At 29.6% G+C, this 22,362-nt stretch overlaps 1 protein-coding gene across 1 annotated transcript in view; it reads right to left on the bottom strand.

The window, feature by feature from the left end:
- Positions 1-14,900: 14,900 nt before the first annotated feature.
- E23 (Early gene at 23) overlaps positions 14,901-22,362 on the bottom strand; it is a 102,741-nt gene continuing 95,279 nt past the window's right edge. The window contains exons 7-8 of the mRNA XM_065499279.1: positions 16,887-17,153; positions 14,901-16,827 (exon numbers count right to left, since the gene is read on the bottom strand). Coding sequence (XP_065355351.1) covers positions 16,635-16,827; positions 16,887-17,153 — 460 coding nt within the window. The 3' untranslated portion in view covers positions 14,901-16,634. The remainder of the gene's footprint in view (positions 16,828-16,886; positions 17,154-22,362) is intronic.

Below are 22,362 nucleotides of genomic sequence, written 5' to 3' on the forward strand. Positions count from 1 at the left end.
GAAACAGTTTTTATAAGCAGTGTAGATTTAAAATATGCCTTCTGGCAAATCGAGCTTGATAGTGAAAGTAAAGCGTATACAGCATTTACAGTGGCGGGAAGACCCTTGTACCAATTTCGTGTAATGCCCTTCGGGCTCTGTAATGCCGCTCAGAGACTTTGTCGTCTGATGGACAAGGTCATACCAAACCACTTAAGAGAGAATGTATTCATCTATTTGGATGATTTGCTGATAATATCAAGTACGTTTGAAGAGCATATGAAGTTGTTAAGCGAAGTTGCGAAATGTTTGAGAGATGCCAATTTAACAATCGGCCTTAAAAAGTCTCAATTCTGTTTCCAAGAGCTAAAATATCTCGGTTTTATTATAGGAGGGGGTTCACTTAAAACGGACCCAGATAAGGTACGAGCCATACGAAATATAAAACTGCCTAAATCTGTGAGGGAAGTCAGGAGCTTTCTAGGAACTGCCGGTTGGTATAGGCGATTTATTAAAGATTTTGCTACTATATCAGCTCCTTTGACCGATACGTTAAAAAAGTCTGCCAAATTTAATATTACACCTGAGGCGATAGAATCTTTTGAAAGGCTTAAAAGGGCTTTAACATCAGCCCCAGTTTTGCGTCATGCTGATTTTTCAAAGCGTTTTTACATCCAATGTGATGCTTCTGATTATGGGATAGGTGCTGTATTGTATCAATTAAGCGATGGAAATGAAGAGCATCCAATAGCATTCTATTCGCAGAAATTGAATCCGTGTCAGAAAAATTATACTGTGACAGAAAAAGAATGTTTAGCGGCAGTAATGGCGGTCAAAAAGTTTAGACCTTATATAGAAATGATGCCGTTTACAATAATAACTGACCACGCTAGCCTTAAGTGGCTGATGACTCTCAAAGATTTAAACGGACGTCTCGCTAGATGGTCATTGCAATTGCAAGTTTTTGACTTTCAGATAGAGCATCGAAAAGGATCCGAAAATATAGTTGCAGACATGTTATCTCGAATACCACAACAATACATAGAAGAAATACAAGCCGAAGATTTGCTGGACTTTGAAACTACGGAATTCGAATCGGAAGAATATCAAGATTTAATTAAACATATTATAGAAAATAGTTCACAGCTTCCAGACTTAAAAATAGTGGATAACCGAATTTTTAAACGTACCAATTGTGGCCGAAATATGGAAGATCCATTCCAATGGAAATTGTGGATACCTCCGAACTTAACATATGCGGTAATAGAAAAAGCACATAACTCAAATACATCGGCTCATGGCGGAACAGCTAAAACAATCGAGCGTATTAAACGATTTTTCTATTGGCCTCGAATGATTGTACAGATTAAAGAGTATGTAAAAAAGTGCATAATATGCAAAGAAACCAAACCCTCAAATAGAAACCTAATGCCTGAAATAGGACAAGAAGTGGTTACCGAAAGACCCTTCCAGAAACTGTACATCGATTTTTTGGGGAAATACCCCAGATCCAAAAGTGGTAATTGTTATATTTTTGTAGTGATGGATCACTTTACAAAGTTTATTTTTTTGAAGGCCATGAAAGAGGCAACAACAGCAAATGTAGTGAAATTTTTAACACAAGAAGTCTTTTACAAATTCGGAGTACCTGAAATTATCCATAGTGATAATGGTTCCCAATTCATTGCTAAAGGATTTCAAACTCTAGTAGAGACATTTGGTATCAAGCATATGAAAACAGCAGTTTACTCTCCGCAATCAAATGCCTCTGAAAGAGTTAACCAATCAGTTTTGTCAGCAATTAGAGCATTTTTAAGTAAAGACCATAGAGACTGGGACCTATACTTATCAGAAATAGAATGTGCCCTTAGAAACTCTGTTCATTCAGCCACAGGATTTACACCTTTTTTTGCTTTATTTGGCTCTCACATGTTCTTAAATGGTAGTGATTACAGACTTGCTAGAAAACTGATGTCCCTAACAGATCATGAAATAGAAACCAATAACAATTATGAGAAATTAGAAATAGTTAGGAATAGAATTAGGGAAAACATGCATGAGGCATATGAAAAGAGCGCATTAAGGTACAACAAAAGAGCTCGAAATGTGAAATTACTACCAGGACAAGAAGTTTTTCGCAGAAATACCATTTTAAGCAATTTTGGAAAGAATATTAATGCCAAATTTTGTCGAAAATTTCTAAAATGTAGGATCGTGAAACCGGTGGGGAATAATATGTACGAATTAGAAGATCTGCAAGGCAAATCAATAGGTATATATCACTTAAAAGATATTAAAGTGTAATAATATAATACATCTAATTACAAACGGATACGTTTTTAAACCTGTGATAATATCATGAACTAGTGCAATATTAGGATAATGACACAAATTATTATTAAATTTTTATTATAGTAATTATTACACATATATGTTAGTGTTGTCCTATACTGCCCTCGTACCTGATTTTATTTTTAGATTTAAAAACTGTCTGTGATAAAATGATAATAAGTGCAATATTAGGATTAAGAACAACAATTATAACTTAAAATATAGTATGTATTGAATGTTTGTATAGTCCTAATAGGTCACTTGTACTTATTTGTTGTAGACTTTAAAATCGATCTGTGATATATATTCAAACCTATGAACCATGATGCCTGACGTGAATTCTAATTATATATAGTTTGTCTCTAAAAAGTTTATTTTCTTTAAAGAGAAATAATGTTTAATGAACTTACGGTGCAATGTCATCTGTAACGTTGTTTTTCACTCCAGTATATTATTGTAGATATATCCGTATAAAACATCTTCAGGTACTTTTCAATAGATCCTCGTTGCAGTCTTCATAATGCTCAATTTGTTCTGGAAAATAGAGAAGTAACAAAGTAATAATTTTTATAAATAATAGTTACATTAATACTTCCCGTGATTATTCAAGGTGATGACAAATGCAAATATCGCTAATGAATTTCATCAGTAATATTATTGCCCGGCTATAATCACTGAGACTCGTTTCAGGGTGTGGGAGTTCCCCACGTTGAATATTTTTGTATATACCCGCACACCGTCCCCTCAGCCTTCATCTGCGAGACCGGAGTTTTGTTGCGGGGGGTAGGGAAACGAACCACAAACCCCTACATTTGTCTGGCAACAGGAAAAAAATTTTTCGTGGGGGGACCTTAGACAGATCAGTCGGGAGAGTAGCTAAGGCACCTATTGCCACCGATTCCCTCATTATTTAATTAGGGAGGGGCCAAATTATGATTGGAGCCACCACTCCATGCCCAAATCCCAGTGGATTTCAAATATTTATATTTTATTTATATAGGGAGGGGCTAAATTGTAATTGGAGCCACCACTCCATGCCCAAGTCCCAGTGGATTTATTCAAATTCAATTACCTGAAAGAAAAAGAGAAAAATTGATTTATAAATATGAAAAAAACATGTAAAGGAACGATACTTACATATACCTGGAGAGTCTTCATCCAAAATTTGGGTTCCAAAAGCTCCTAAAAATAAAGAAAAAGAATAAAATAATTAATGTTATTATACTTACCAGCGACTAATAATACTACAACGTGTAGTGGACAGCTGATGTTTGTTTATGTGAGTACCAAAGCTATGTTCAATAAGCATAAGAAAGTAGTACGAAAAAACAACAGAGTCGTATTTTCATTCAATATTAGTTATATTTAAAATTTAAATTTATGCAAATTTGAATAATGAATGAAACCATATTTACTATCTAAAATTTCTGATAGCCTGTTATTAGAGAGGTTTGGATATATGAATCATAGGGAAAAGGCTGGAGGATGAAAAGTATGGTTAGGAAGGAATTAACCGCGAAAATTATTCCTTAAATAAGTGAAGAATATAAATCTATTAGTGCGGGAAGATATTTAATTTTATATTATTTATAATTTTTGAGAAACAGAGCGGGAAAATTTTATATGAATATATATACGATAGGAGAAAAAAGTGTACATAATATGGTTTTAATATTACCTAAGGATCGGCGGGAAAATTGGATAGCGGAGAAAATAAATTTGAAATACATATGTAGATATAATAGAAAAAAAGGTATAAAAGAAGGAAAAATTAAGTTTTGAGAGCAGAAGAAAATTGAAAAGTGTCAGTATCTATTGTGTTAGTAACGATCAAAAGAAGAAAACCGCAGGAGCAAAAGAAAAGTTAAAATAAATTAATTTTATGAAATAATAAAGTTAATAATTAAAAAAAGAAAAAACTGAAGGCTATAAATTTAAAATAACTCTAAAATTTACACGCAAAAGAGAACAAAAATAAAACCTGGCTATTACCTTGTTAATTGGAAGAAAGGCTCAAAGCGGTGCCCAACACATTAATCCAAGGGAACAAAATTTGAGAGGAGTAGCCAGGTAATTTGTACAAGTTTAAATTTAAATTCATCGAAGAATTGAATAATTTGGTGGTGTTTAAAATAACAAAAAAAAAAACAGGGCATGATTATAAAGAAGCATCTATTACATATATGCAGTAAGGTCTTTTAAGACGAGCGTTGATAATATAAATAAAAATAAGCCCTACAGAAAAAAAGTGGAAAAACGAAAGATTTAAAAGAAAAATATTATAAGAAAATATAGATTAATTAATTTTTAAGAATAAGTGTGTGTTATTGTTAAAAACCTGTGTGCTTTCCGAGAGTGTTAACTATGTGTATTTAAGTGTTTAGTTATAGAATATAATTAGGTCAAGAAAAAAAAAAGAAATTATAAAAAAATTTAGTATAGGTATATCTATAACGATTGTTTAAATAAAAAGAAAGTTGAAAGATAATTTAGGGCTCAAATTAAAATAATAAAAAGTTAAAAATTTAAAACGTTTAGGCATGAACGACTTCAGGGAGCTCCTTTAAGTGTAGGTTTTATGCAAAGAAAATAATCAAGAGAATAAAGGAAATTTCTAATTTGAGTTTTAAATAGTTAAAGAAAAAAAAAAAAAAAAAGGTAAATAAAACAGTTCAAAAAATAGTTATAGATCTACTTATATTAGAAACAACTAAATAGAAAAAAAATAGATATATAAGAATTAAAACTAAGATTTGATATTGGTGTAGTTTAAGAACTTTATTTGAATTTTTTTTAGTATGTTAGTTGTAAGTTTATATTTAGGTAAAATTAATAAAATAAATTATAAATTAGATTAATCATATATAATCAAAAATGATTGGCTAATTATTTAAAATCTTGGCAATGATGAACAGGTGAGTGTGTGAGTTCGGTGGTGCGGGAATAGGGTCATAGAAAAGAAAAAAAGTTAGAGGAATAGATATTATGACATGGTTGGGAGGGCGATTAAAAGGACTAACATCTGTCCTAAGATTATAATGTGGCATGTGTATAATGTTTGTAGTTTTGTTTGTTTTCATTTTTGTATTTTTTTTTTTTGTGTTGCTGTCAAGAAACTGACGAGAGGGTTGGGACCTCCTGGGAACAACTGAGTTAGCTGGTAGACTCGTCAGGCACAAAACAGACCGTAACAACCAAAATAAAAATATGTTTTATTTTAAATGAAAACAATAAATTATTTTTTTTTACACTAATTTGCAACCATGTGTGTAAGGCACATAAAAAAATAGTAGTAGTTTAAATTTTTGCCAGCTGGATTTTATGTTGTGCCGTTTTTTGCAACTGTTCGGTGCGAAATATATATAAGACCGCTGTGCAATTTTGTTTTCTAAAAATATTATAAAAATATTACAAGTTAATTTTTGAAAAAAATTTGTAAGTAAATTGATAGTAAGGATTCTATTTTTAATAATTACAATCATATTTATAAAACATATTTACTTTTTTTAACATATGTATTTAAAGTGCCACTAAACTATGCCACGAGGAAGGCAGTTGGACTTAAAAGAGAGGTCCGATATAATAAATTATAGAAGTATGGGAATGACAACACGACAAATTGCTTGTCGTTTAAAAAGAAGTAAAACAGTAGTGATAAATTTTCTAAATAATATAGAAAACTATGGAAAGAAGAAGAGAACTGGAAGGACGCCCACGCTATCTGAACGAGATATTCGTAATATAAAGCGATTAGCAGCAAACAGCTCGATATCTCCATCAGAAATAATACGTTTGTTGGATCTAAACATAACGGTAAGACGAATACAACAAATTCTACATTCAGATCCGCACTTAAAATACTGCAAAACAGCCTCTAAGCCTAGCCTAAATAAAAATCATAAAAGATGCAGACTGGACTTTGCAGAAAAATACCAATATTGGGAAGATGAATGGGCTTCAGTTATTTTTTCTGATGAAAAAAAATTTAATTTAGATGGTCCAGACGGTTCGGTGGAGGCACCGTAATGGTTTGGGCTGGGATTTCGACTACGGGAAGGACTCCTATTTGTTTTATATCAACTAAAATGAATAGCGAGAAGTATATTGAATTATTAGATGACGTTTTAATTAATTTTGGGGATGATTCGTTAGGCAATAACTGGATATATCAGCAGGATAACGCCGCAATCCATAAATCAAAAGCAACAAAATCATTTCTGTCGTCCAGAAACATACCAGTTTTGGATTGGCCGGCATGTAGTCCAGATCTAAATCCGATAGAAAATTTATGGGCAATACTATCGAACCAAGTTTTCAAAAATAACACCCAGTATATGGATGTAAAATCTTTAAAAAGTGCCATTATAAAGGAATGGAATCAGATTGATCAAAATTGCATTGAAAATTTAATAAATTCTATGCCCGTCGACTTCAGGAAGTCATTATTAATCACGGTGGACACACTCATTACTAATAAATACAAAAATTAATCAGTAGTTGTTTTTTATCATTGTTATTTTAGTTATAGGTGAATAAATCTGTAGCCCGTTTCTGTATTTCTCGAATCGAAAAACTTTCCGCATGAAACGATTGAATTGCAACAAAAACAGTGTAAAATGAAAAAAAATATGTTTTTTCTCGCACAAGTGTTTCTGTATCTGTATTGGTGTGAGAAAAACAAAATTTTAAAAAATATAGATATTTTTAACTTCGTATGTATAAATATGGAACCCAAATTAGCCGAAAATGTAAGTAGCACAGATTTTGAATAAAATAATTATATATACACATGTAAGTACAAAAAAATGTGTTTCTAAATTATTTTTTTAAATTCAGCTGTTTTAAGCTTTTTGTTTTATATTTAATCAATAAAACACAATTGTTATATTTTGGCATTTTAAATGTTTTTAGCCTTTCACTGTTGGTTTTATTATAATTTCTTTCTTTCGTTGACGTTTGTCTTGCATTTGACACCTAATTACTGAAATATTCCAGTAAGAACAGAATCTGTGTTGTCTGTTTTCGCATTCAAATACAGAAACACTTTTTTCTCGCACATCGAGAAACGATGGAATTTTTTGTTTCACACTGTGAGAAATACAGAAACTGGAATTTTTAATTCATTTATAATTTCGGCTCCATATTTCTATTAACTTTATTAATAAACTAGCTGACCCGGTGCGCTTCGCCACCCCAATTAGAAGAAAGAAATAGTACTATCAAGTCTCACTTTGTGAATCTAATTGTAAATGTCTAATTTCATATTTCTGGGTCCATTATTATAGAAAATGCAAAATGTGTTACTAATTTTAAATTTTTAGGTTTATTATTATTATAAAATATTCAAAAAGTACCATTGCAATAAGGAAATAGTACCACTGATTATCACTTTTAAATTCGCATTCACTAAACCACAACCCGTCAAGTTTGAATTTTAGATTTGTATATAATTTCCTATATTATCAACTAATTTTGTTTCTATAATACTTAATATTTAATAAATTATGAGAATAAAGAAAAAGTACCACGAAGTATGCCCTTGAATTTTCACTCACTTGGGACCATATACGCCTAATTTCATATTTCTATGTCCATTATTACAAAAAATTAAAAAAGTACCATTAGAATATATAAAAAGTACCAAAAATCCCCCAACTGTGGTTTCCCACTCACTCGGGTCCATATAAGCTTAATTTCATGGCTTTAGGTTCATTGGTGAAGAAATTACAAAAAGTACCATTCGAATAAAGAAAAAGTACCAAAAAGTCTACCCCTACAATTCTCACTTAGGACCATATATGCTTAATTTCATGTTTCTAAGTTCATTGTTATAGAAAATTCAAAAAAGTACAATTAGAAATAAAAACAAGTAAGAGTGCTATATTCGGCTATGCCGAATCTTATATACCCTTCACCTTTGTTGTGGATGCATTATTATTTTTTATAATTAGTATATAGGTATGTATGTACATTGCCCACTTTCAGCTTACAGCATCCTAAATTTATCAAGAACACAAAAAACAACAACAACGCCAAACGAAACAAAACACCAAAAGAAAAAACAAAAACAAAATACGCAAGGCAATGAAACCAACACACATCCAAACATACGTTTAATTGTATAACAACAACAACGCCAAAAGAAACAAAACACAAAAGAAAAACAAAATACGCAAAGCATTCACATTCAAACATACGATTTGTTGATTTTTTGTCAAAAAAACCAACACACAACCAAACAAAAGTTTAGTTGTATAAAAAACAACAACAACGCCAAAAGAAACAAAACACAAAAAAAAAACAAAATACGCAAAGCTTGCACATCCAACCATACGTTTTGTTGTATTTTTGTCAAAGCATGCAATAATTGTGTTTTTTGATGAAATTTTCAGAGGTTGTCTCGGATTTTTGCTCATATCTCCGTTATTTATGGACGGATTTTGCTGATTTTAAATAGCAAAATTCTCGAAAGTATGTCTGACAGAATTGTTGAAGATTTGGATCCCGGAGATATCTGGGGCCTTCAGAAAATTGATTTCAACAGACAGACAGACAGACAGACGGACATGGCTTAATCGACTCCGCTATCTATAAGGATCCAGAATATATATACTTTATAGGGTCGGAAATGAAAAATGTAGAAATTACAAACGGAATGACAAACTTATATATACCCTTCTCACGAAGCTGAAGGGTATAAAAAATACCAAAAAGTCTCCCCCTATAATTCTCCCTCACTTAGGACCATATATGCTTAATTTCATGTTTCTAAGTCCATAGTTATAGAAAACTCAAAAAAGTACCATTAGAATATAGAAAAAGTACCAAAAAGCAGCCACTTGTGGATTCCCACTCACTCGGGTCCATATAAGCTTCACTTCATGTTTCTAGGTTCATTGGTGAAGAAATTACAAAAAGTACCATTAGAATAAAGAAAAAGTACCAAAAAGTCTCCCCCTAGAATTCTCACTGACTTAGGACCTTGTATGCTTAATTTCATGTTTCTAAGTCCATTGTTATAGAAAATTAAAAAAAACTACCACTATAATAAAGAAAAAGTACCATGAAGTATCCGCTTGAATTTTCACTCACATAGGACCATGTACGCTTAATTTCATATATTTTTAGGTCCATTATTATAGAAAATTCAAAAAGTACCATTAGAATATAGAAAAAGTACAAAAAAGCAGCCACTTGTGTATTCCCACTCACTCGGGCCCATGTAAGCTTTATTTCATGTTTCTAGGTTCATTGGTGAAGAAATTACAAAAAGTACCATTCGAATAAAGAAAAAGTACCAAAAAGTCTCCCTTAGAATTCTCACTCACTTAGGGCCATATATGCTTAATTTCATGTTTCTAAGTCCATTGTCATATAAAATTGAAAAAGTACCATTAGATGAATAAAAAAGTACCTATAGTTCAGTTCTCACATTTTGGTACCTAAATATTATACCCTATTCCTAACACTAACTTCACTCAGATACATATCAGCTAACTTTAATGTCGATAACTGAAATAATTTAAAATGTTCAAAAAGTACCATTAGGAGAAAAGTACCAATTTCCCTTTTCTTCCTTGAACACCCCTCAAGTTTGAAATTTAAATATATTACATTTTGCCAAAATAGTTTATGCTACAGGCATGTCTCAAAATATTAAAATCTGCATTAATGTGTCCAAGAATAAATATGTTTTAAAAAAAGTACCAAACTGTTTACCCGGATTTAGCCCAATATACACCTTTGTACTCGAGTTCCAAATAACAACCTGTTAGTTAATTTTTGTATGAACCAACGTTAACAAAATTATCACAATTGGCTTAATAATTTCATATATAATGTATTTTCCTGATTTTATCCCCTTTTTGGTACCTTTTTTATCCCCATTGAGGTGGTAAAATTTTATTCAAATAAATTTCTGTAACGTGGTGGGAGCTCATAATAAAATATTCGTATGTCTATGTCAAATTTTAGAAAAACATATTTTATGAAAAAGTACCAAAAATAAACACAATTTTTATCCCTTAAGGGTTCGAATTTCCAATAAGTACCAAACTTATATTTTTTATTTTTGGATAAGTAAAGAATACGATTTAAAATTTGATTCTATGTTTATTGGTTTAAAAGATACATAGGGTGCCAATAAAGTACCAAAATACAGTTTTTACACGTTTTCTCCCCTAAAAGTTTCGAATTTCGAAAAAATGCAAAACACCTGTCAGCTTATTTTTTGAATGGAGTAACATACAATTTTAAGTTTTTTTGTATCTTTATTACTTTTGAAGATATAAGGTTACCGAATTTACCCGTTTTTACCCCCTAAACGTTCGAATTTCCAAAAATCCCTTCTTATCGGATCGCTTTGGGGAGGGAGCAACCCACAGTTAAAATTTCGTGATTCTAGCTTCAGCCGTTTGGGCTGTGCGATAATGAATCAGTCAGCCAGTCAGTCAGTAACGTTACTCTTTTATATATATAGATCAAAGAATAACAAGAAGGGAAGCCTCTCAATTTTTCTACAACAACAACTTCTCTCTCTTCTCACATACGGGTAGTATGTGAATTCAACACACTTGAGAGAGAGATTTAACTTCAAAACTTTTTCTTGAAAATTGCAATAAATTGCAATTCTAACACACTATTTTATAAACACATAATATTCTTTTATTTTTTTACACAAATTTAAACCATTAAAGTAACCGAAACATGCATATTTTGCACAAACGAAAAATATTTTTTTTTAATTTTTTTGACATTACATTTTTTTGGTGTTGAAATTAAAACTGAAAAAAACACATTTGTAAAATTTCGTATTGAAAATTAATAAAAAATTCAAATAAATTTAATTTTTGCAGAAATGTTATAATAAGCAAAAAAATCTATTTATAAAAAATTTCCAGATCAAATATAAATTAAATAATTTGAGAATTGTTTGAATTCTTAAATTTAATTGTAATAAAATTTTGTTATAATTTTTAAGGTCGCTTTTTTACAACTCTGTGTGTTTGAGGAGTGTGGTGAAAGTGGTTTGAAAACCAATACATATAAACAAAATGTTACCAATACATTCAAATAGTTAGGTTTTTTCTGACAACCGACATAGGTTTTTTTTGACAGCGTTTCACTTCTTGTTATTATTCTTTGATATAGATGTTGTACTAGCACTACATACAATATCTTTTTGAATTTCCTCAAGGTCAAAATCCATATGGTTTTTAGGACAAATGTCGAAATAAAAATTTAATTATTAGTCTATAGGAATGTGTAAATTTGTCTTTTTACATAAAAACTATTTTAGCAAAGTAATTTTAGTATGTAGTTATAAGCGAGTACAAGATCAAAATAAGAAAAGGCATACAAAAAAAAAAATAACAAGTAAGAGAGCTATATTCGGCTGTGCCGAATCTTATATACCCTTCACCAAATTATACTTCAAAATACAAATTTTAAATATTTTTAGGTAAACAAAATTTATTATTTTTCAAAAGTAGTTTTTTCCGATTTTGACCCATTGTAGGTCCAACTTACTATGGTCTTATATACATACGTCGTTGCAAAGGTCTTTGATTAGATATCCATATTGTTTATATTAATGACTTAGTAATCCAGATATATGTCAAAAATAGGTAAAAAATCTGGTTTTTTTCCTCATATCTCAGGCATTTGTGGACCGATTTTGCTGATTTTAAATAGGAAACTTCTCGAAAGCATGTCTAGCATGTCTGACAGAATTATTGAAAATTTGGATCCCGAAGATATCTGGGCTATTCAGAAAATTGATTTCAGCAGACAGAAGGTCATGACTTAATCGACTCCGCTATCTATAAGGATCCAGAATATATATACTTTATAGGGTCGGAAATGAAAAATGTAGAAATTAAAACGGAATGACAAACAAAACAACGTATCATCAAAGAATTCGAAATTGATTTTATTATTGATTACGATTCACAACCTAACCTAACCTACTACATATGTATGTGTACAAAATTTTAAACTTTTACTATCAAAAATAACCAAGTTATAACCAAAATTAAAACTAAAGTATCATCAAGTATATGATTTTCTTAAACAAAATAACGTATACATACGCTTTGAGTAATTAATTAATAAATTATTTTTACCTTATTTTAGGTAGTATCCTATTTTTATACCCTTCACCTTCGTGAGAAGGGTATATATAAATTTGTCATTCCGTTTGTAATTTCTACATTTTTCATTTCCGACCCTATAAAGTATATATATTCTGGATCCTTATAGATATCGGAGTCGATTGAACCATGTCCGTCTGTCTGTTGAAATCAATTTTCTGAAGACCCTAGATATCTTCGGGTTCTAAATCTTCAATAATTCTGTCAGACATGCTTTCGGCTGAGATATGAGGAAAAAACCAAGACAACCTCGATTTTTGACCTATATCTGGATTACTAAGACATTAATATAGACAATATGGATATCTGATGATAGATATTTCAAAGACATTTGCAACGACGTATATAAGACCATAGTAAGTTGGACCTACAATGGGTTAAAATCGGAAAAAAAATTTAAACCGAATCTTTTTTTTTCAAAAAAAAAAATTGAAAAAAAAACAAAAAAAATTTTTAAAATTTAAAATTTAAAAAAAAAAATTTTAAAAATTTTAAATAACAATGGAAAAAAATTTTCCAAAAAATTTAAAAAACAACTGGAAAAAAATTAAATTTTGTTTTCCTAAAAATTTTAAAATTTTGAAGTATAATTTGGTGAAGGGTATATAAGATTCGGTACAGCCGAATATAGCACACATACTTGTTTTTTTAATAAATTTGTTGCAATTTAATATTTTTTCCAGTCTTAATGAAAATTTAATGAAGAAACTTTTTTAGTTTAAAATAGTAGTTGTTAGTAATTAAAATAAAAAAAACATAATAAAATTAAAAATGTATATATATATGTATACTAGCTAAAACCCGGTGTGCTTCGCTACCCGTACCGTAAAGATTTACAATATATTTAGTCTATCTAAAATTAGTTTCTGTTCATGTGAAAAACATGGATTTTCTAGATTTAGTCCGCAAACTTGCAAACACTGACGTTGAGCTTTATCAATTATCATTGCAAATACTAAGCAAATAGGAAACTGCAATCGAGTAAAATCAAATGGCATTTCCGAAGTTATAATTCCCAGTTATAAAGGTCGCTCCGATTAGATTGTTCATTAATTGCCTTACTGAAAGTCGAGTGTCATTACAAATACGCAAACAATCATACAAACAAACAAACACACATTGACTTTTATATATATATAAGGGTTTCAAATGTATACATACAAATTTTAACATTTACTTAATATTTTTGGTAGTCCGCGCATTTCTGTACTAAATATTAATATTGATAGCTGCTATAGCTGTCCCTATATATAATATTTCATCACATCTATGGGAGGTGCCACGCCCACTATTGCTATTTTGCCCATTTTTGGCCTAAATAAGTAGTTCATACAAAATTTGAACGCTTTACATACTACAATTATACAGATAGATATGAATTTTAGTATTTAGATTATTTGGGAAGTGCCACGCCCACTATTTCAGTCCGCCCATTCTTGTCCTAAATATTAAAATTGATGGTAGAATATCCGTACAAAATGTATGGATTCTATCTCTTATTGTACCCATATATAAGATTTTTTAAATAATCATCATATGGGAGGTGCCACGCCTTCTGTGGCTACTACTCCCATTTTTCCGCAAATATTTAAACAAACAGTGGAATTACTCATGCAAAATTTGAGGACTATAGCTATTATAGTTTCCTAAATATTTGATTTTAAAAATTAACTTTGTATGGGAGGTACCACGCCCACTTAAAATTTCAAAACAAAAAGTAGCCTATAGCTCCTTCCAGACATACATAAATATACTGTAAAAATTTCAAGCAAATCGGTTCAGCCGTTTAGCCGTCTATAGATCCCAAACTAATAATAATAAACATACATACATACAGACACACATTCACTTTTATATATATAGATATATATAAATATATAAACTTTGCTTTTATTTAAAATAAAAAAAATATTTTTAAGTTTTATTTTTTTTTAAAAATTTATATTGATGATATGTTTTTTTGTTTCAGAAAATAACAATTCACAAAAACGTAAGCCACATATCTTAAAGTGTGTTTGGAAAAAAATAATTTTTTTTTTATAAAATATATTTCTAGAGTCATTGTAATTCAGATTTGAAAATTTTGTTTCAATATCTCAAGCAGTTTTCATTTTATATCGTTTTTTGCTTCTCCTATAAACTTATGAAAAGTGATGTTACGTTATTTTGCATTTTAGGTGACGATATACCCTTCTCATGAAGGCGAAGGGTATAAAAAAATAATTAAAAATCTTTACTTTTTCTTTGTTCTTTTTCATCGGGGTTTGATTTGCGAATTCTTCTGGCAGTCCTGGTCACCAAATTGAATTACTCCGCTATTTTTTAAATAAAACAATGACGTGGTAATCCCAAGCAATGAAGGAGATAACTAATTGGTATTACTAACAATCAAATACTTTAGCTGGAAAGGCTTCTTCGTATTTTAAAACATAATCATGATTTGTAAAAAATAATTCATTTATTGTAATTTATAAAGATATGTATGTATAAGCCTGTATAATGTTTAAATGTGAATGTTGGTACGAATAATTAAAAATTAATAATAAAATACCTACATACATATGTATTTGAAAAATAATAATAATAAGAACGACATTAAAAATATTTACATTAAAATAAAATGACATTGGATTATACGTGTACATTAGGGCGATAACTTGTTAAAATCAAATTGATTAAAAATGGTACCAGCTTATAGTGCATTTACACTTGTAATTTTCAAACTAGTTTATGATCATAAGCTACTTTCATAAACTATACCGTTTACATCTGCATTTTAGTCAGTTAAGTGGTTTATTTTTGACAAGTCATAAAACAGCTGACTTCAATATAAAAAAAAATTAATAAAAATATGGACGTTGTTAAGAAAAAACGCTGCTGCACGTACATATAAACATACCTTTCATTTTCGTTGTCCATATTATAAAAAAAACACTTTTTAATAAATTTTTTAAGCTTTTTCTTACAGTTTGGCTATTTTTTAAAAGAAAACTGTTTTTTATATTTTTGAGCAAATGTCAAATGTTACCAGTGCTGCCAGAAAAATGTTGAAAAACAGAGTTGCATTAGCAAAAACTCATAGTTTGTAACTAGTTTATCTCAAAAGCTAGTTACAAACCTGTTTTTGTTTTGTATGGATAAACAAGTTTCTCCAACTAGTTTTCACCATAAACAACTTGTAAAATGTTTATGGCGTAGGTGTAAATGCACTATTAGTCGAATAGCCTACTAAAAATTATTAAGAAACATTGTATTTGTTTTGGTGTGATAGACTAGATATGGCAAAAATTCGTTTGATTTAAGTTCTCCCGTCCGGAAATTGTTTTTGTTCCAATATTACCCGCAAAGAAGTGTGTTCGTAAACAAAGTAAAGTTGGCCATCGCGTGCTGTTAGGTCCAAAATAGCGTTAATAGTTATTGCCCTAAAGTATGTATTTTTTTTTGTATTTCGAGGAGTGCCAGTATGATTATTGTGACATTTGATATAAACGTGTTAACCCGTTATAACTCAAATTATTGAGCGTTGTAGTTTTACACCATGTGTCACTCTAATCCGTCACTCACTTCTCAAAATTCGTGAAAAGTAAACAATGTTAGATGTAAATTCAAAGCATTAAAAATTAACTCTGTGTATATGCATGAATGAGCCTCAAAATTGAGTAAACACTTGCGAATTATTAGATTTCTTTAAGATAATTAACATCATTTAATTTATCCATCGATTAAAATTTTAGGTTTTCTGTTTATACCTAATGTTTTTTTTTTTGTCTTAAAAAAGAATATAATTCACTGGTGTTTACTCACTTTTTACGCCCATAGAATATGTTTGTATACAAATAATAATAATACACTATATAATGATTAAAATTTGATGATTATTATTTCTTTTTATATAGTATTTAACATGCATTTCTTATGATATAAATATGTACTATTTCTACACACTCATTTATTTTTAGGATTCACAATTTATGTACGAAGATTAGCCTAAATAGTGTAAATTTATGTAAATATATATATGTATATGTAGTAATATTATGACTATGTATTATCGATATGATTTGAAAAACCTTTGGAACTAACAGCTTTATTTGTGGCATGTTGTAGTATGATAGTTGAACTATCCCTTAATCTCTTTATTCTTCATATTTATGTATCTGGTGTTATTAATTATCACGTTTTGGGACAACGTATATAACGTAATACCGCATATCCGAAACATCTAAATACCAGAAAAAACATCAGCAGTACTAGAGTATTTAACCAAAGTGGAGAGGATGAATTTTGGGCTTTAAGAATCTCCTCATATGGAATGAACTTTGTATTATTGCTCTTGCACACCTCATAACTGCTGGGCTGACTGCATCTGCATCAATAAATATGTAAGTAAATTAATAAATAATAAAAATTAATTCACAAACTTACTCAATTGGCGGTCCTTCACTAAATTCCAATATTTGCATATTCTGATAAGCGTAGTGTATCATCGAAGTGTAACGTATCCAGCTTAAAAAATCTGGAATACGCGTGGACAAATAACCTCCAAACAATTGAGTGGCAAGTGTATAAAGAGCACTAAGTGTTATACTAACATTCATATCCATGCAGCAGGCGCCAATGAAAAATCCCACACTTTGAGCCACCATTGTATTCAGCAGCAAAAATATTAACATCAAGAAAAATAATTTTAAACTGAAAATTAATGTAAACAATTTATAGAAATATGTACATATGTATAAACAACTAAAAACAAGTAAGAAAGTATGATCGGTCAAGCCCGACCATATAATACCCTACACTAAGTAAATGAGCAAAAAAAATTGTTCTTCACAAAAACATCAATAATTAATATTCGTGAGTGATTTTCGGAAGTGGGCCTTATGTGGATGCTATGACCAATTATGGACCGATCACCATGAAATTGAGTCGTGTGCTTTATGTCTATATGAAAGTTATTTATGTTGAATTTTGCGTGTTTCCCAAATTATGGGAGCTATGACTAATTAACAAAATTTGATGACATGAATTTTGTATACATACATATATAAAACTTATTTGGAGCGGAATTTGTGGAGATGCATATATAAATTAAACATTTATGACCGATAAAGTCCAATTTCGGGAGGACATTTGTTTGGGGGCTAGGTGAAATAATGGACCGATTTCAGCGAATTTCAATAGGCTTGGTCCCTGGGCCAAAAAATAATATTTTGAACGAAATTTCTTCAAAATTGCGACCTGTACTTTGCGCACAAGCTTTAATCGACTCAGAAAGTGATTCTAAGTCGATTGGTATACTTTAAGGTGGGCGTTAGACTAAAATTTTAGGGCGTTACAAACATATGCACAAACGCATTATACCCTCCCCACTATGGTGGTGTAAGGTATAACTAGCATCAATCAATTGAAAGCATCCATACAAAACGGCAACACATGTACAATATTAATGGTAAATATTATACATGATATTGAGAAAATTTCAAATGAATTTGTGAATTTTAATTTTAAAGTGGTAAACATAGAATAAACGAATAGAACGGAAGGAGGAGGAAAAAATTATACAGGTGATAGAAAAACATTCTCATGAATTAGGTTTTTGACAACAGACTTAGGTTTTTGGCTCTCAGTTTCCTATCTATCTATTGTCTATGTTGGTAAAATTTCAAATTAAATTCAAAAACATAGGGTAACATAGAGACGAAAAAAAAAGAGTCAAAAACCTAAGTCTGTTGTCCTAACTCTTGCAACAACAAAATACATGCTGGTCAATGTGTTTTGTTGTTGTATCAGACATATGATTTGTTGTATTTTTGGAGTGTCTCGTCTCTATGTATAATTGTCTATGATTGAAAATTTCATTTGAAATTTTCTCAATTTAAAATTGAAATTCTTAATTTAATTTAGAATTTTCTCAATTTTAATTTTAAATTCTCGATTTCATATCGACGCCTCCATAATAAACTATGCTATGCCGTTAAAAAATTTATTTTTTTTGGTTATATCTGCGAATAGGTTAACGGTATCCTACGAAGACAAAAACGCATATACAGGTAAGCCTCCATTTACGCGGTTTGTTGGGCCCAAAAAAAAAGATTCCCACGACAGCCGGTTCTATGCACCGCAATGACCCGAGTTCACTCGGCCAAGGGCTGTCAACTCAGCAAACACTGCTGCTACAACAACAACACAAAAATTCAAAATCGAGTTTTTGATTGATTGAACAATTGCCAATAATAATCTATTATTATTGATTTTATAACGTATCCTGCAAAAACAATAAAAATGTAGTTACGTCCGTTTGCATTTAAGGCGACGATATTTTAAGTAAACTTATTTTATTTGTACTTTTAAAAACATACTTAAAACAAAAGTAAAGTAAAAAAACTCAACTAAAAAAAAATATTTCTTATCGAAAATTAAGGAAAAAATGTCAATTAAAAAAACAAAATATTCCAATATATAAACATAACAAAAAAATTTATAAAAATTAACGAAGTTTTCAAAAAAGAAATCTGTTATTCGCTTGTGTTTTTTCGTTTCTTGTTGTTTGTTGCCGCGTTATATAAAAATTGCGTAAAAAAAGTCGCGTATTTGAAAAAATGGTTGCTAATTTGAGTTCGCATAATATCGAATTCGCGTAAATAAAGTACCGCGTAAATGGAGGCTTACCTGTACAATAGAGTGACAATCAGTTGTATGGAAAAAAATGTTTGTTAAAATTTTGAAGAGTGCCGGGTGGAATATTGTGACACTTGGCCTAAACGTTAAGTGCTGAAAATTTGGGCAAAATCGGACAACGATTTCTGGACGCGCATCGAGGTCAAAGTTCAGATATATGCTAAATTTTACTATTTATATGGAATAAATAGGTGAAACCCGTTAACTTTCTGCATTATTTTCTAGAAATATGTAGATTTATTTATATTAATGAATATTACATTAAATTTTTTTTTGGAAATTGACCCTGTATCTCCTTTGGGTCAAAATTACCCAAAAACTGTATTATCGCCAAAATTCAAGAAAAATGCAAATTTTTCAGTTCTTGTAAAAATGTTGCTACTAAATAAATACTTTTGCAATTGAATGCAAAGGAATCGAAATGTGTACGTAATTATCGTTGTAATGAGATATAAATGACAACATTTGGTTAAAAAATGGTAAAGTTATTACAAATTCGCCAGACCATTAACGTGTCTCAGGCCACTTGAACAAGAAATTTAGGAAAAAAAATTAACATATTTCGAGAAAAATTAAAATGAAAGCTAATTTTTATTTAAAATATATCCGTATTCACTTGTGTATGAGTTTTTGTCTTCGTCCGATACCGTTAACCTATTCGCAGGTATGGCCAAAAAAAAATATTTTTTTTAACGGCTGTTTCGAATCTCCATTTTTGAAATTTTAAAAATTTTGTTAAACAAATTTCAGAATTTTTCGATCATCACATTGGGATTTATTGAGATCATAATAGGGAATAAAAATATGAAAAAATTATGTCAATACCTCTTACAGTTTTTCCGCACCTGTGATTTAAATTTTGCGATTTTCAAGAAAAACGTTTTTTTTGTCCATATTTTGGCGAATGAGCAAAATTTCCTTACTGTTAATAATTTTAAGTAAAATCTATTCATAATATAGCCCTGGTAATTTTAAATATAGTATGCAGTTTTACTAAAATCGGATAACTTTAACCTTTAAATCGTGAAGGTCAAAGGTCAAATTTTTCAATATTTGGAATTTCCAATGAAAAGATAGTGAAATGTTATATATTTTGTAATGAAATTATTAACAGTAATGAAATTTTACTCATTCGCCAAAATATGGACAAAAAAAAAGTTTTTCTCGAAAATCGCAAAATTTAAATCGCAGGTACGGAAAAACTGTAAGAGGTATTGACATAATTTTTTCATATTTTTATTCCCTATTATGATCTCAATAAATTCCGATGTGATGATTGAAAAATTCTGAAATTTGTTTAACAAAATTTTTAAAATTTCAAAAATGGAGATTCGAAACAGCCGTTAAAAAAAATAATTTTTTTTGGCCATACCTGCGAATAGGTTAACGGTATCCGACGAAGACAAAAACTCATACACAAGTGAATACGGATATATTTTAAATAAAAATTAGCTTTCATTTTAATTTTCTCGAAATATGTTAATTTTTTTTCCTAAATTTCTTGTTCAAGTGGCCTGAGATACGTTAATGGTCTGGCGAATTTGTAATAACTTTACCATTTTTTAACCAAATGTTGTCATTTATATCTCATTACAACGATAATTACGTACACATTTCGATTCATTTGCATTCAATTGCAAAAGTATTTATTTAGTAGCAACATTTTTACAAAAACTGAAAAATTTGCATTTTTCTTGAATTTTGGCGATAATACAGTTTTTTAATGTAATATTCATTAATATAAATAAATCTACATATTTCTAGAAAACAATGCAGAAAGTTAACGGGTTTCACCTATTTATTCCATGTAAATAGTAAAATTTAGCAAATATCTGAACTTTGACCTCGATGTGCGCCCAGAAATCGTTGTCCGATTTGGCCCAAATTTTCAGCACTTAACGTTTAGGCCTAGTGTCACAATATTCCACCCGGCACTCTTTGAAATCTAAAAAAAAAATCGGCTGTCACTCTACTGTACAAGTACATATGGATATATTTAAAGTAAGAATAAACTTTTGTTTTAATATTTCTCAAAATATGTCAATTTTGTTCCTACATTTATTGTTCTAGTGGCCTGAGACACGTTAATGGCCTGGCGATTTTTTAATAACTTTAACATTTTTTAACCAATTTTTGTGTTTTATATCTTATTAGAACGACAATTGCGTACACATTTCGATTCTTTTAAATTAAATTGCAAAAGTAATTATTTAATGGCAAAATTTTTACAAAAACTGAAAAATTGCCTTTTTCCCCTTGTAAATGCACCTCATAACTAAATCGTAAGTCGGCACGGGTTACAATCATGATAGAAAAACAAAATTTCATACACAGAAAATAGTTTCAACATAAATATTATGATTCGAATTCATTGATTTCAATTCATAACATTTATAAATAATTTCTTAAATAGTATGATTTTTTTAATATTATATGTTTTGAAATAAAATCTAGAATGTTGAAAAATATAATTTCAATTTCATTTTTATTTTTATGTTGTTCAAAAATGTTTGAAATTTTTCATGGAAAATTTTTAGTTTTTTTATGATTTTCAGCTACAATGAAATGATGAAATGCTTTTATATTGATGAATGTTTTATTATGTTTAATGATAATTTTTAAGTTTCAGATATTCTCCTTTTTATCTTAAAATATTGGCCAATATATGGCTATTATGCAAATATTCTTGCACTAATTCATTATATAATACAATTATAATGCAATTTATTAAAAAAATTAAGTAAAAAAAGCAAACATTTCCGTCATGTAAAATTTTATAACATTTATGAACATGTTCTTATTTTGAATGAAATAAGTTTGGAAAAAAAAGTCAAGTTCGATTAATAATATTTATTACAAAATTCATTCCAATTATGATTTTTTTTTCTGTGTATTTAACTATAATTATATATATATAAAAAATAGAGGGTATGCGTTCCAAAATTCCAAAAAAAAAAATATTGGCTTATAAGGGACACACTAACATGCATACTAAAAAAATGTCCATTCCAAAATCTAGTAAGTTAACTTAACACACTTTGGTATGGAACTTTTTGAATTGTTATGAAATCCATGTTGATATACTATGTAGAATTTTATGGAAGGGATTTTTTTTAAATCATCGATTTTTTGTGTACTTTGCATTGACAATGTACCATTTTTCGTGCATGTAAGTATAGTTAGCATGTTATTCCACGAATTAAATGCTACTTTTTTACTTGTT

This window comes from Calliphora vicina, chromosome 2 (genome assembly GCF_958450345.1).
Source record: "Calliphora vicina chromosome 2, idCalVici1.1, whole genome shotgun sequence".
Lineage (NCBI taxonomy): Eukaryota > Metazoa > Arthropoda > Insecta > Diptera > Calliphoridae > Calliphora > Calliphora vicina.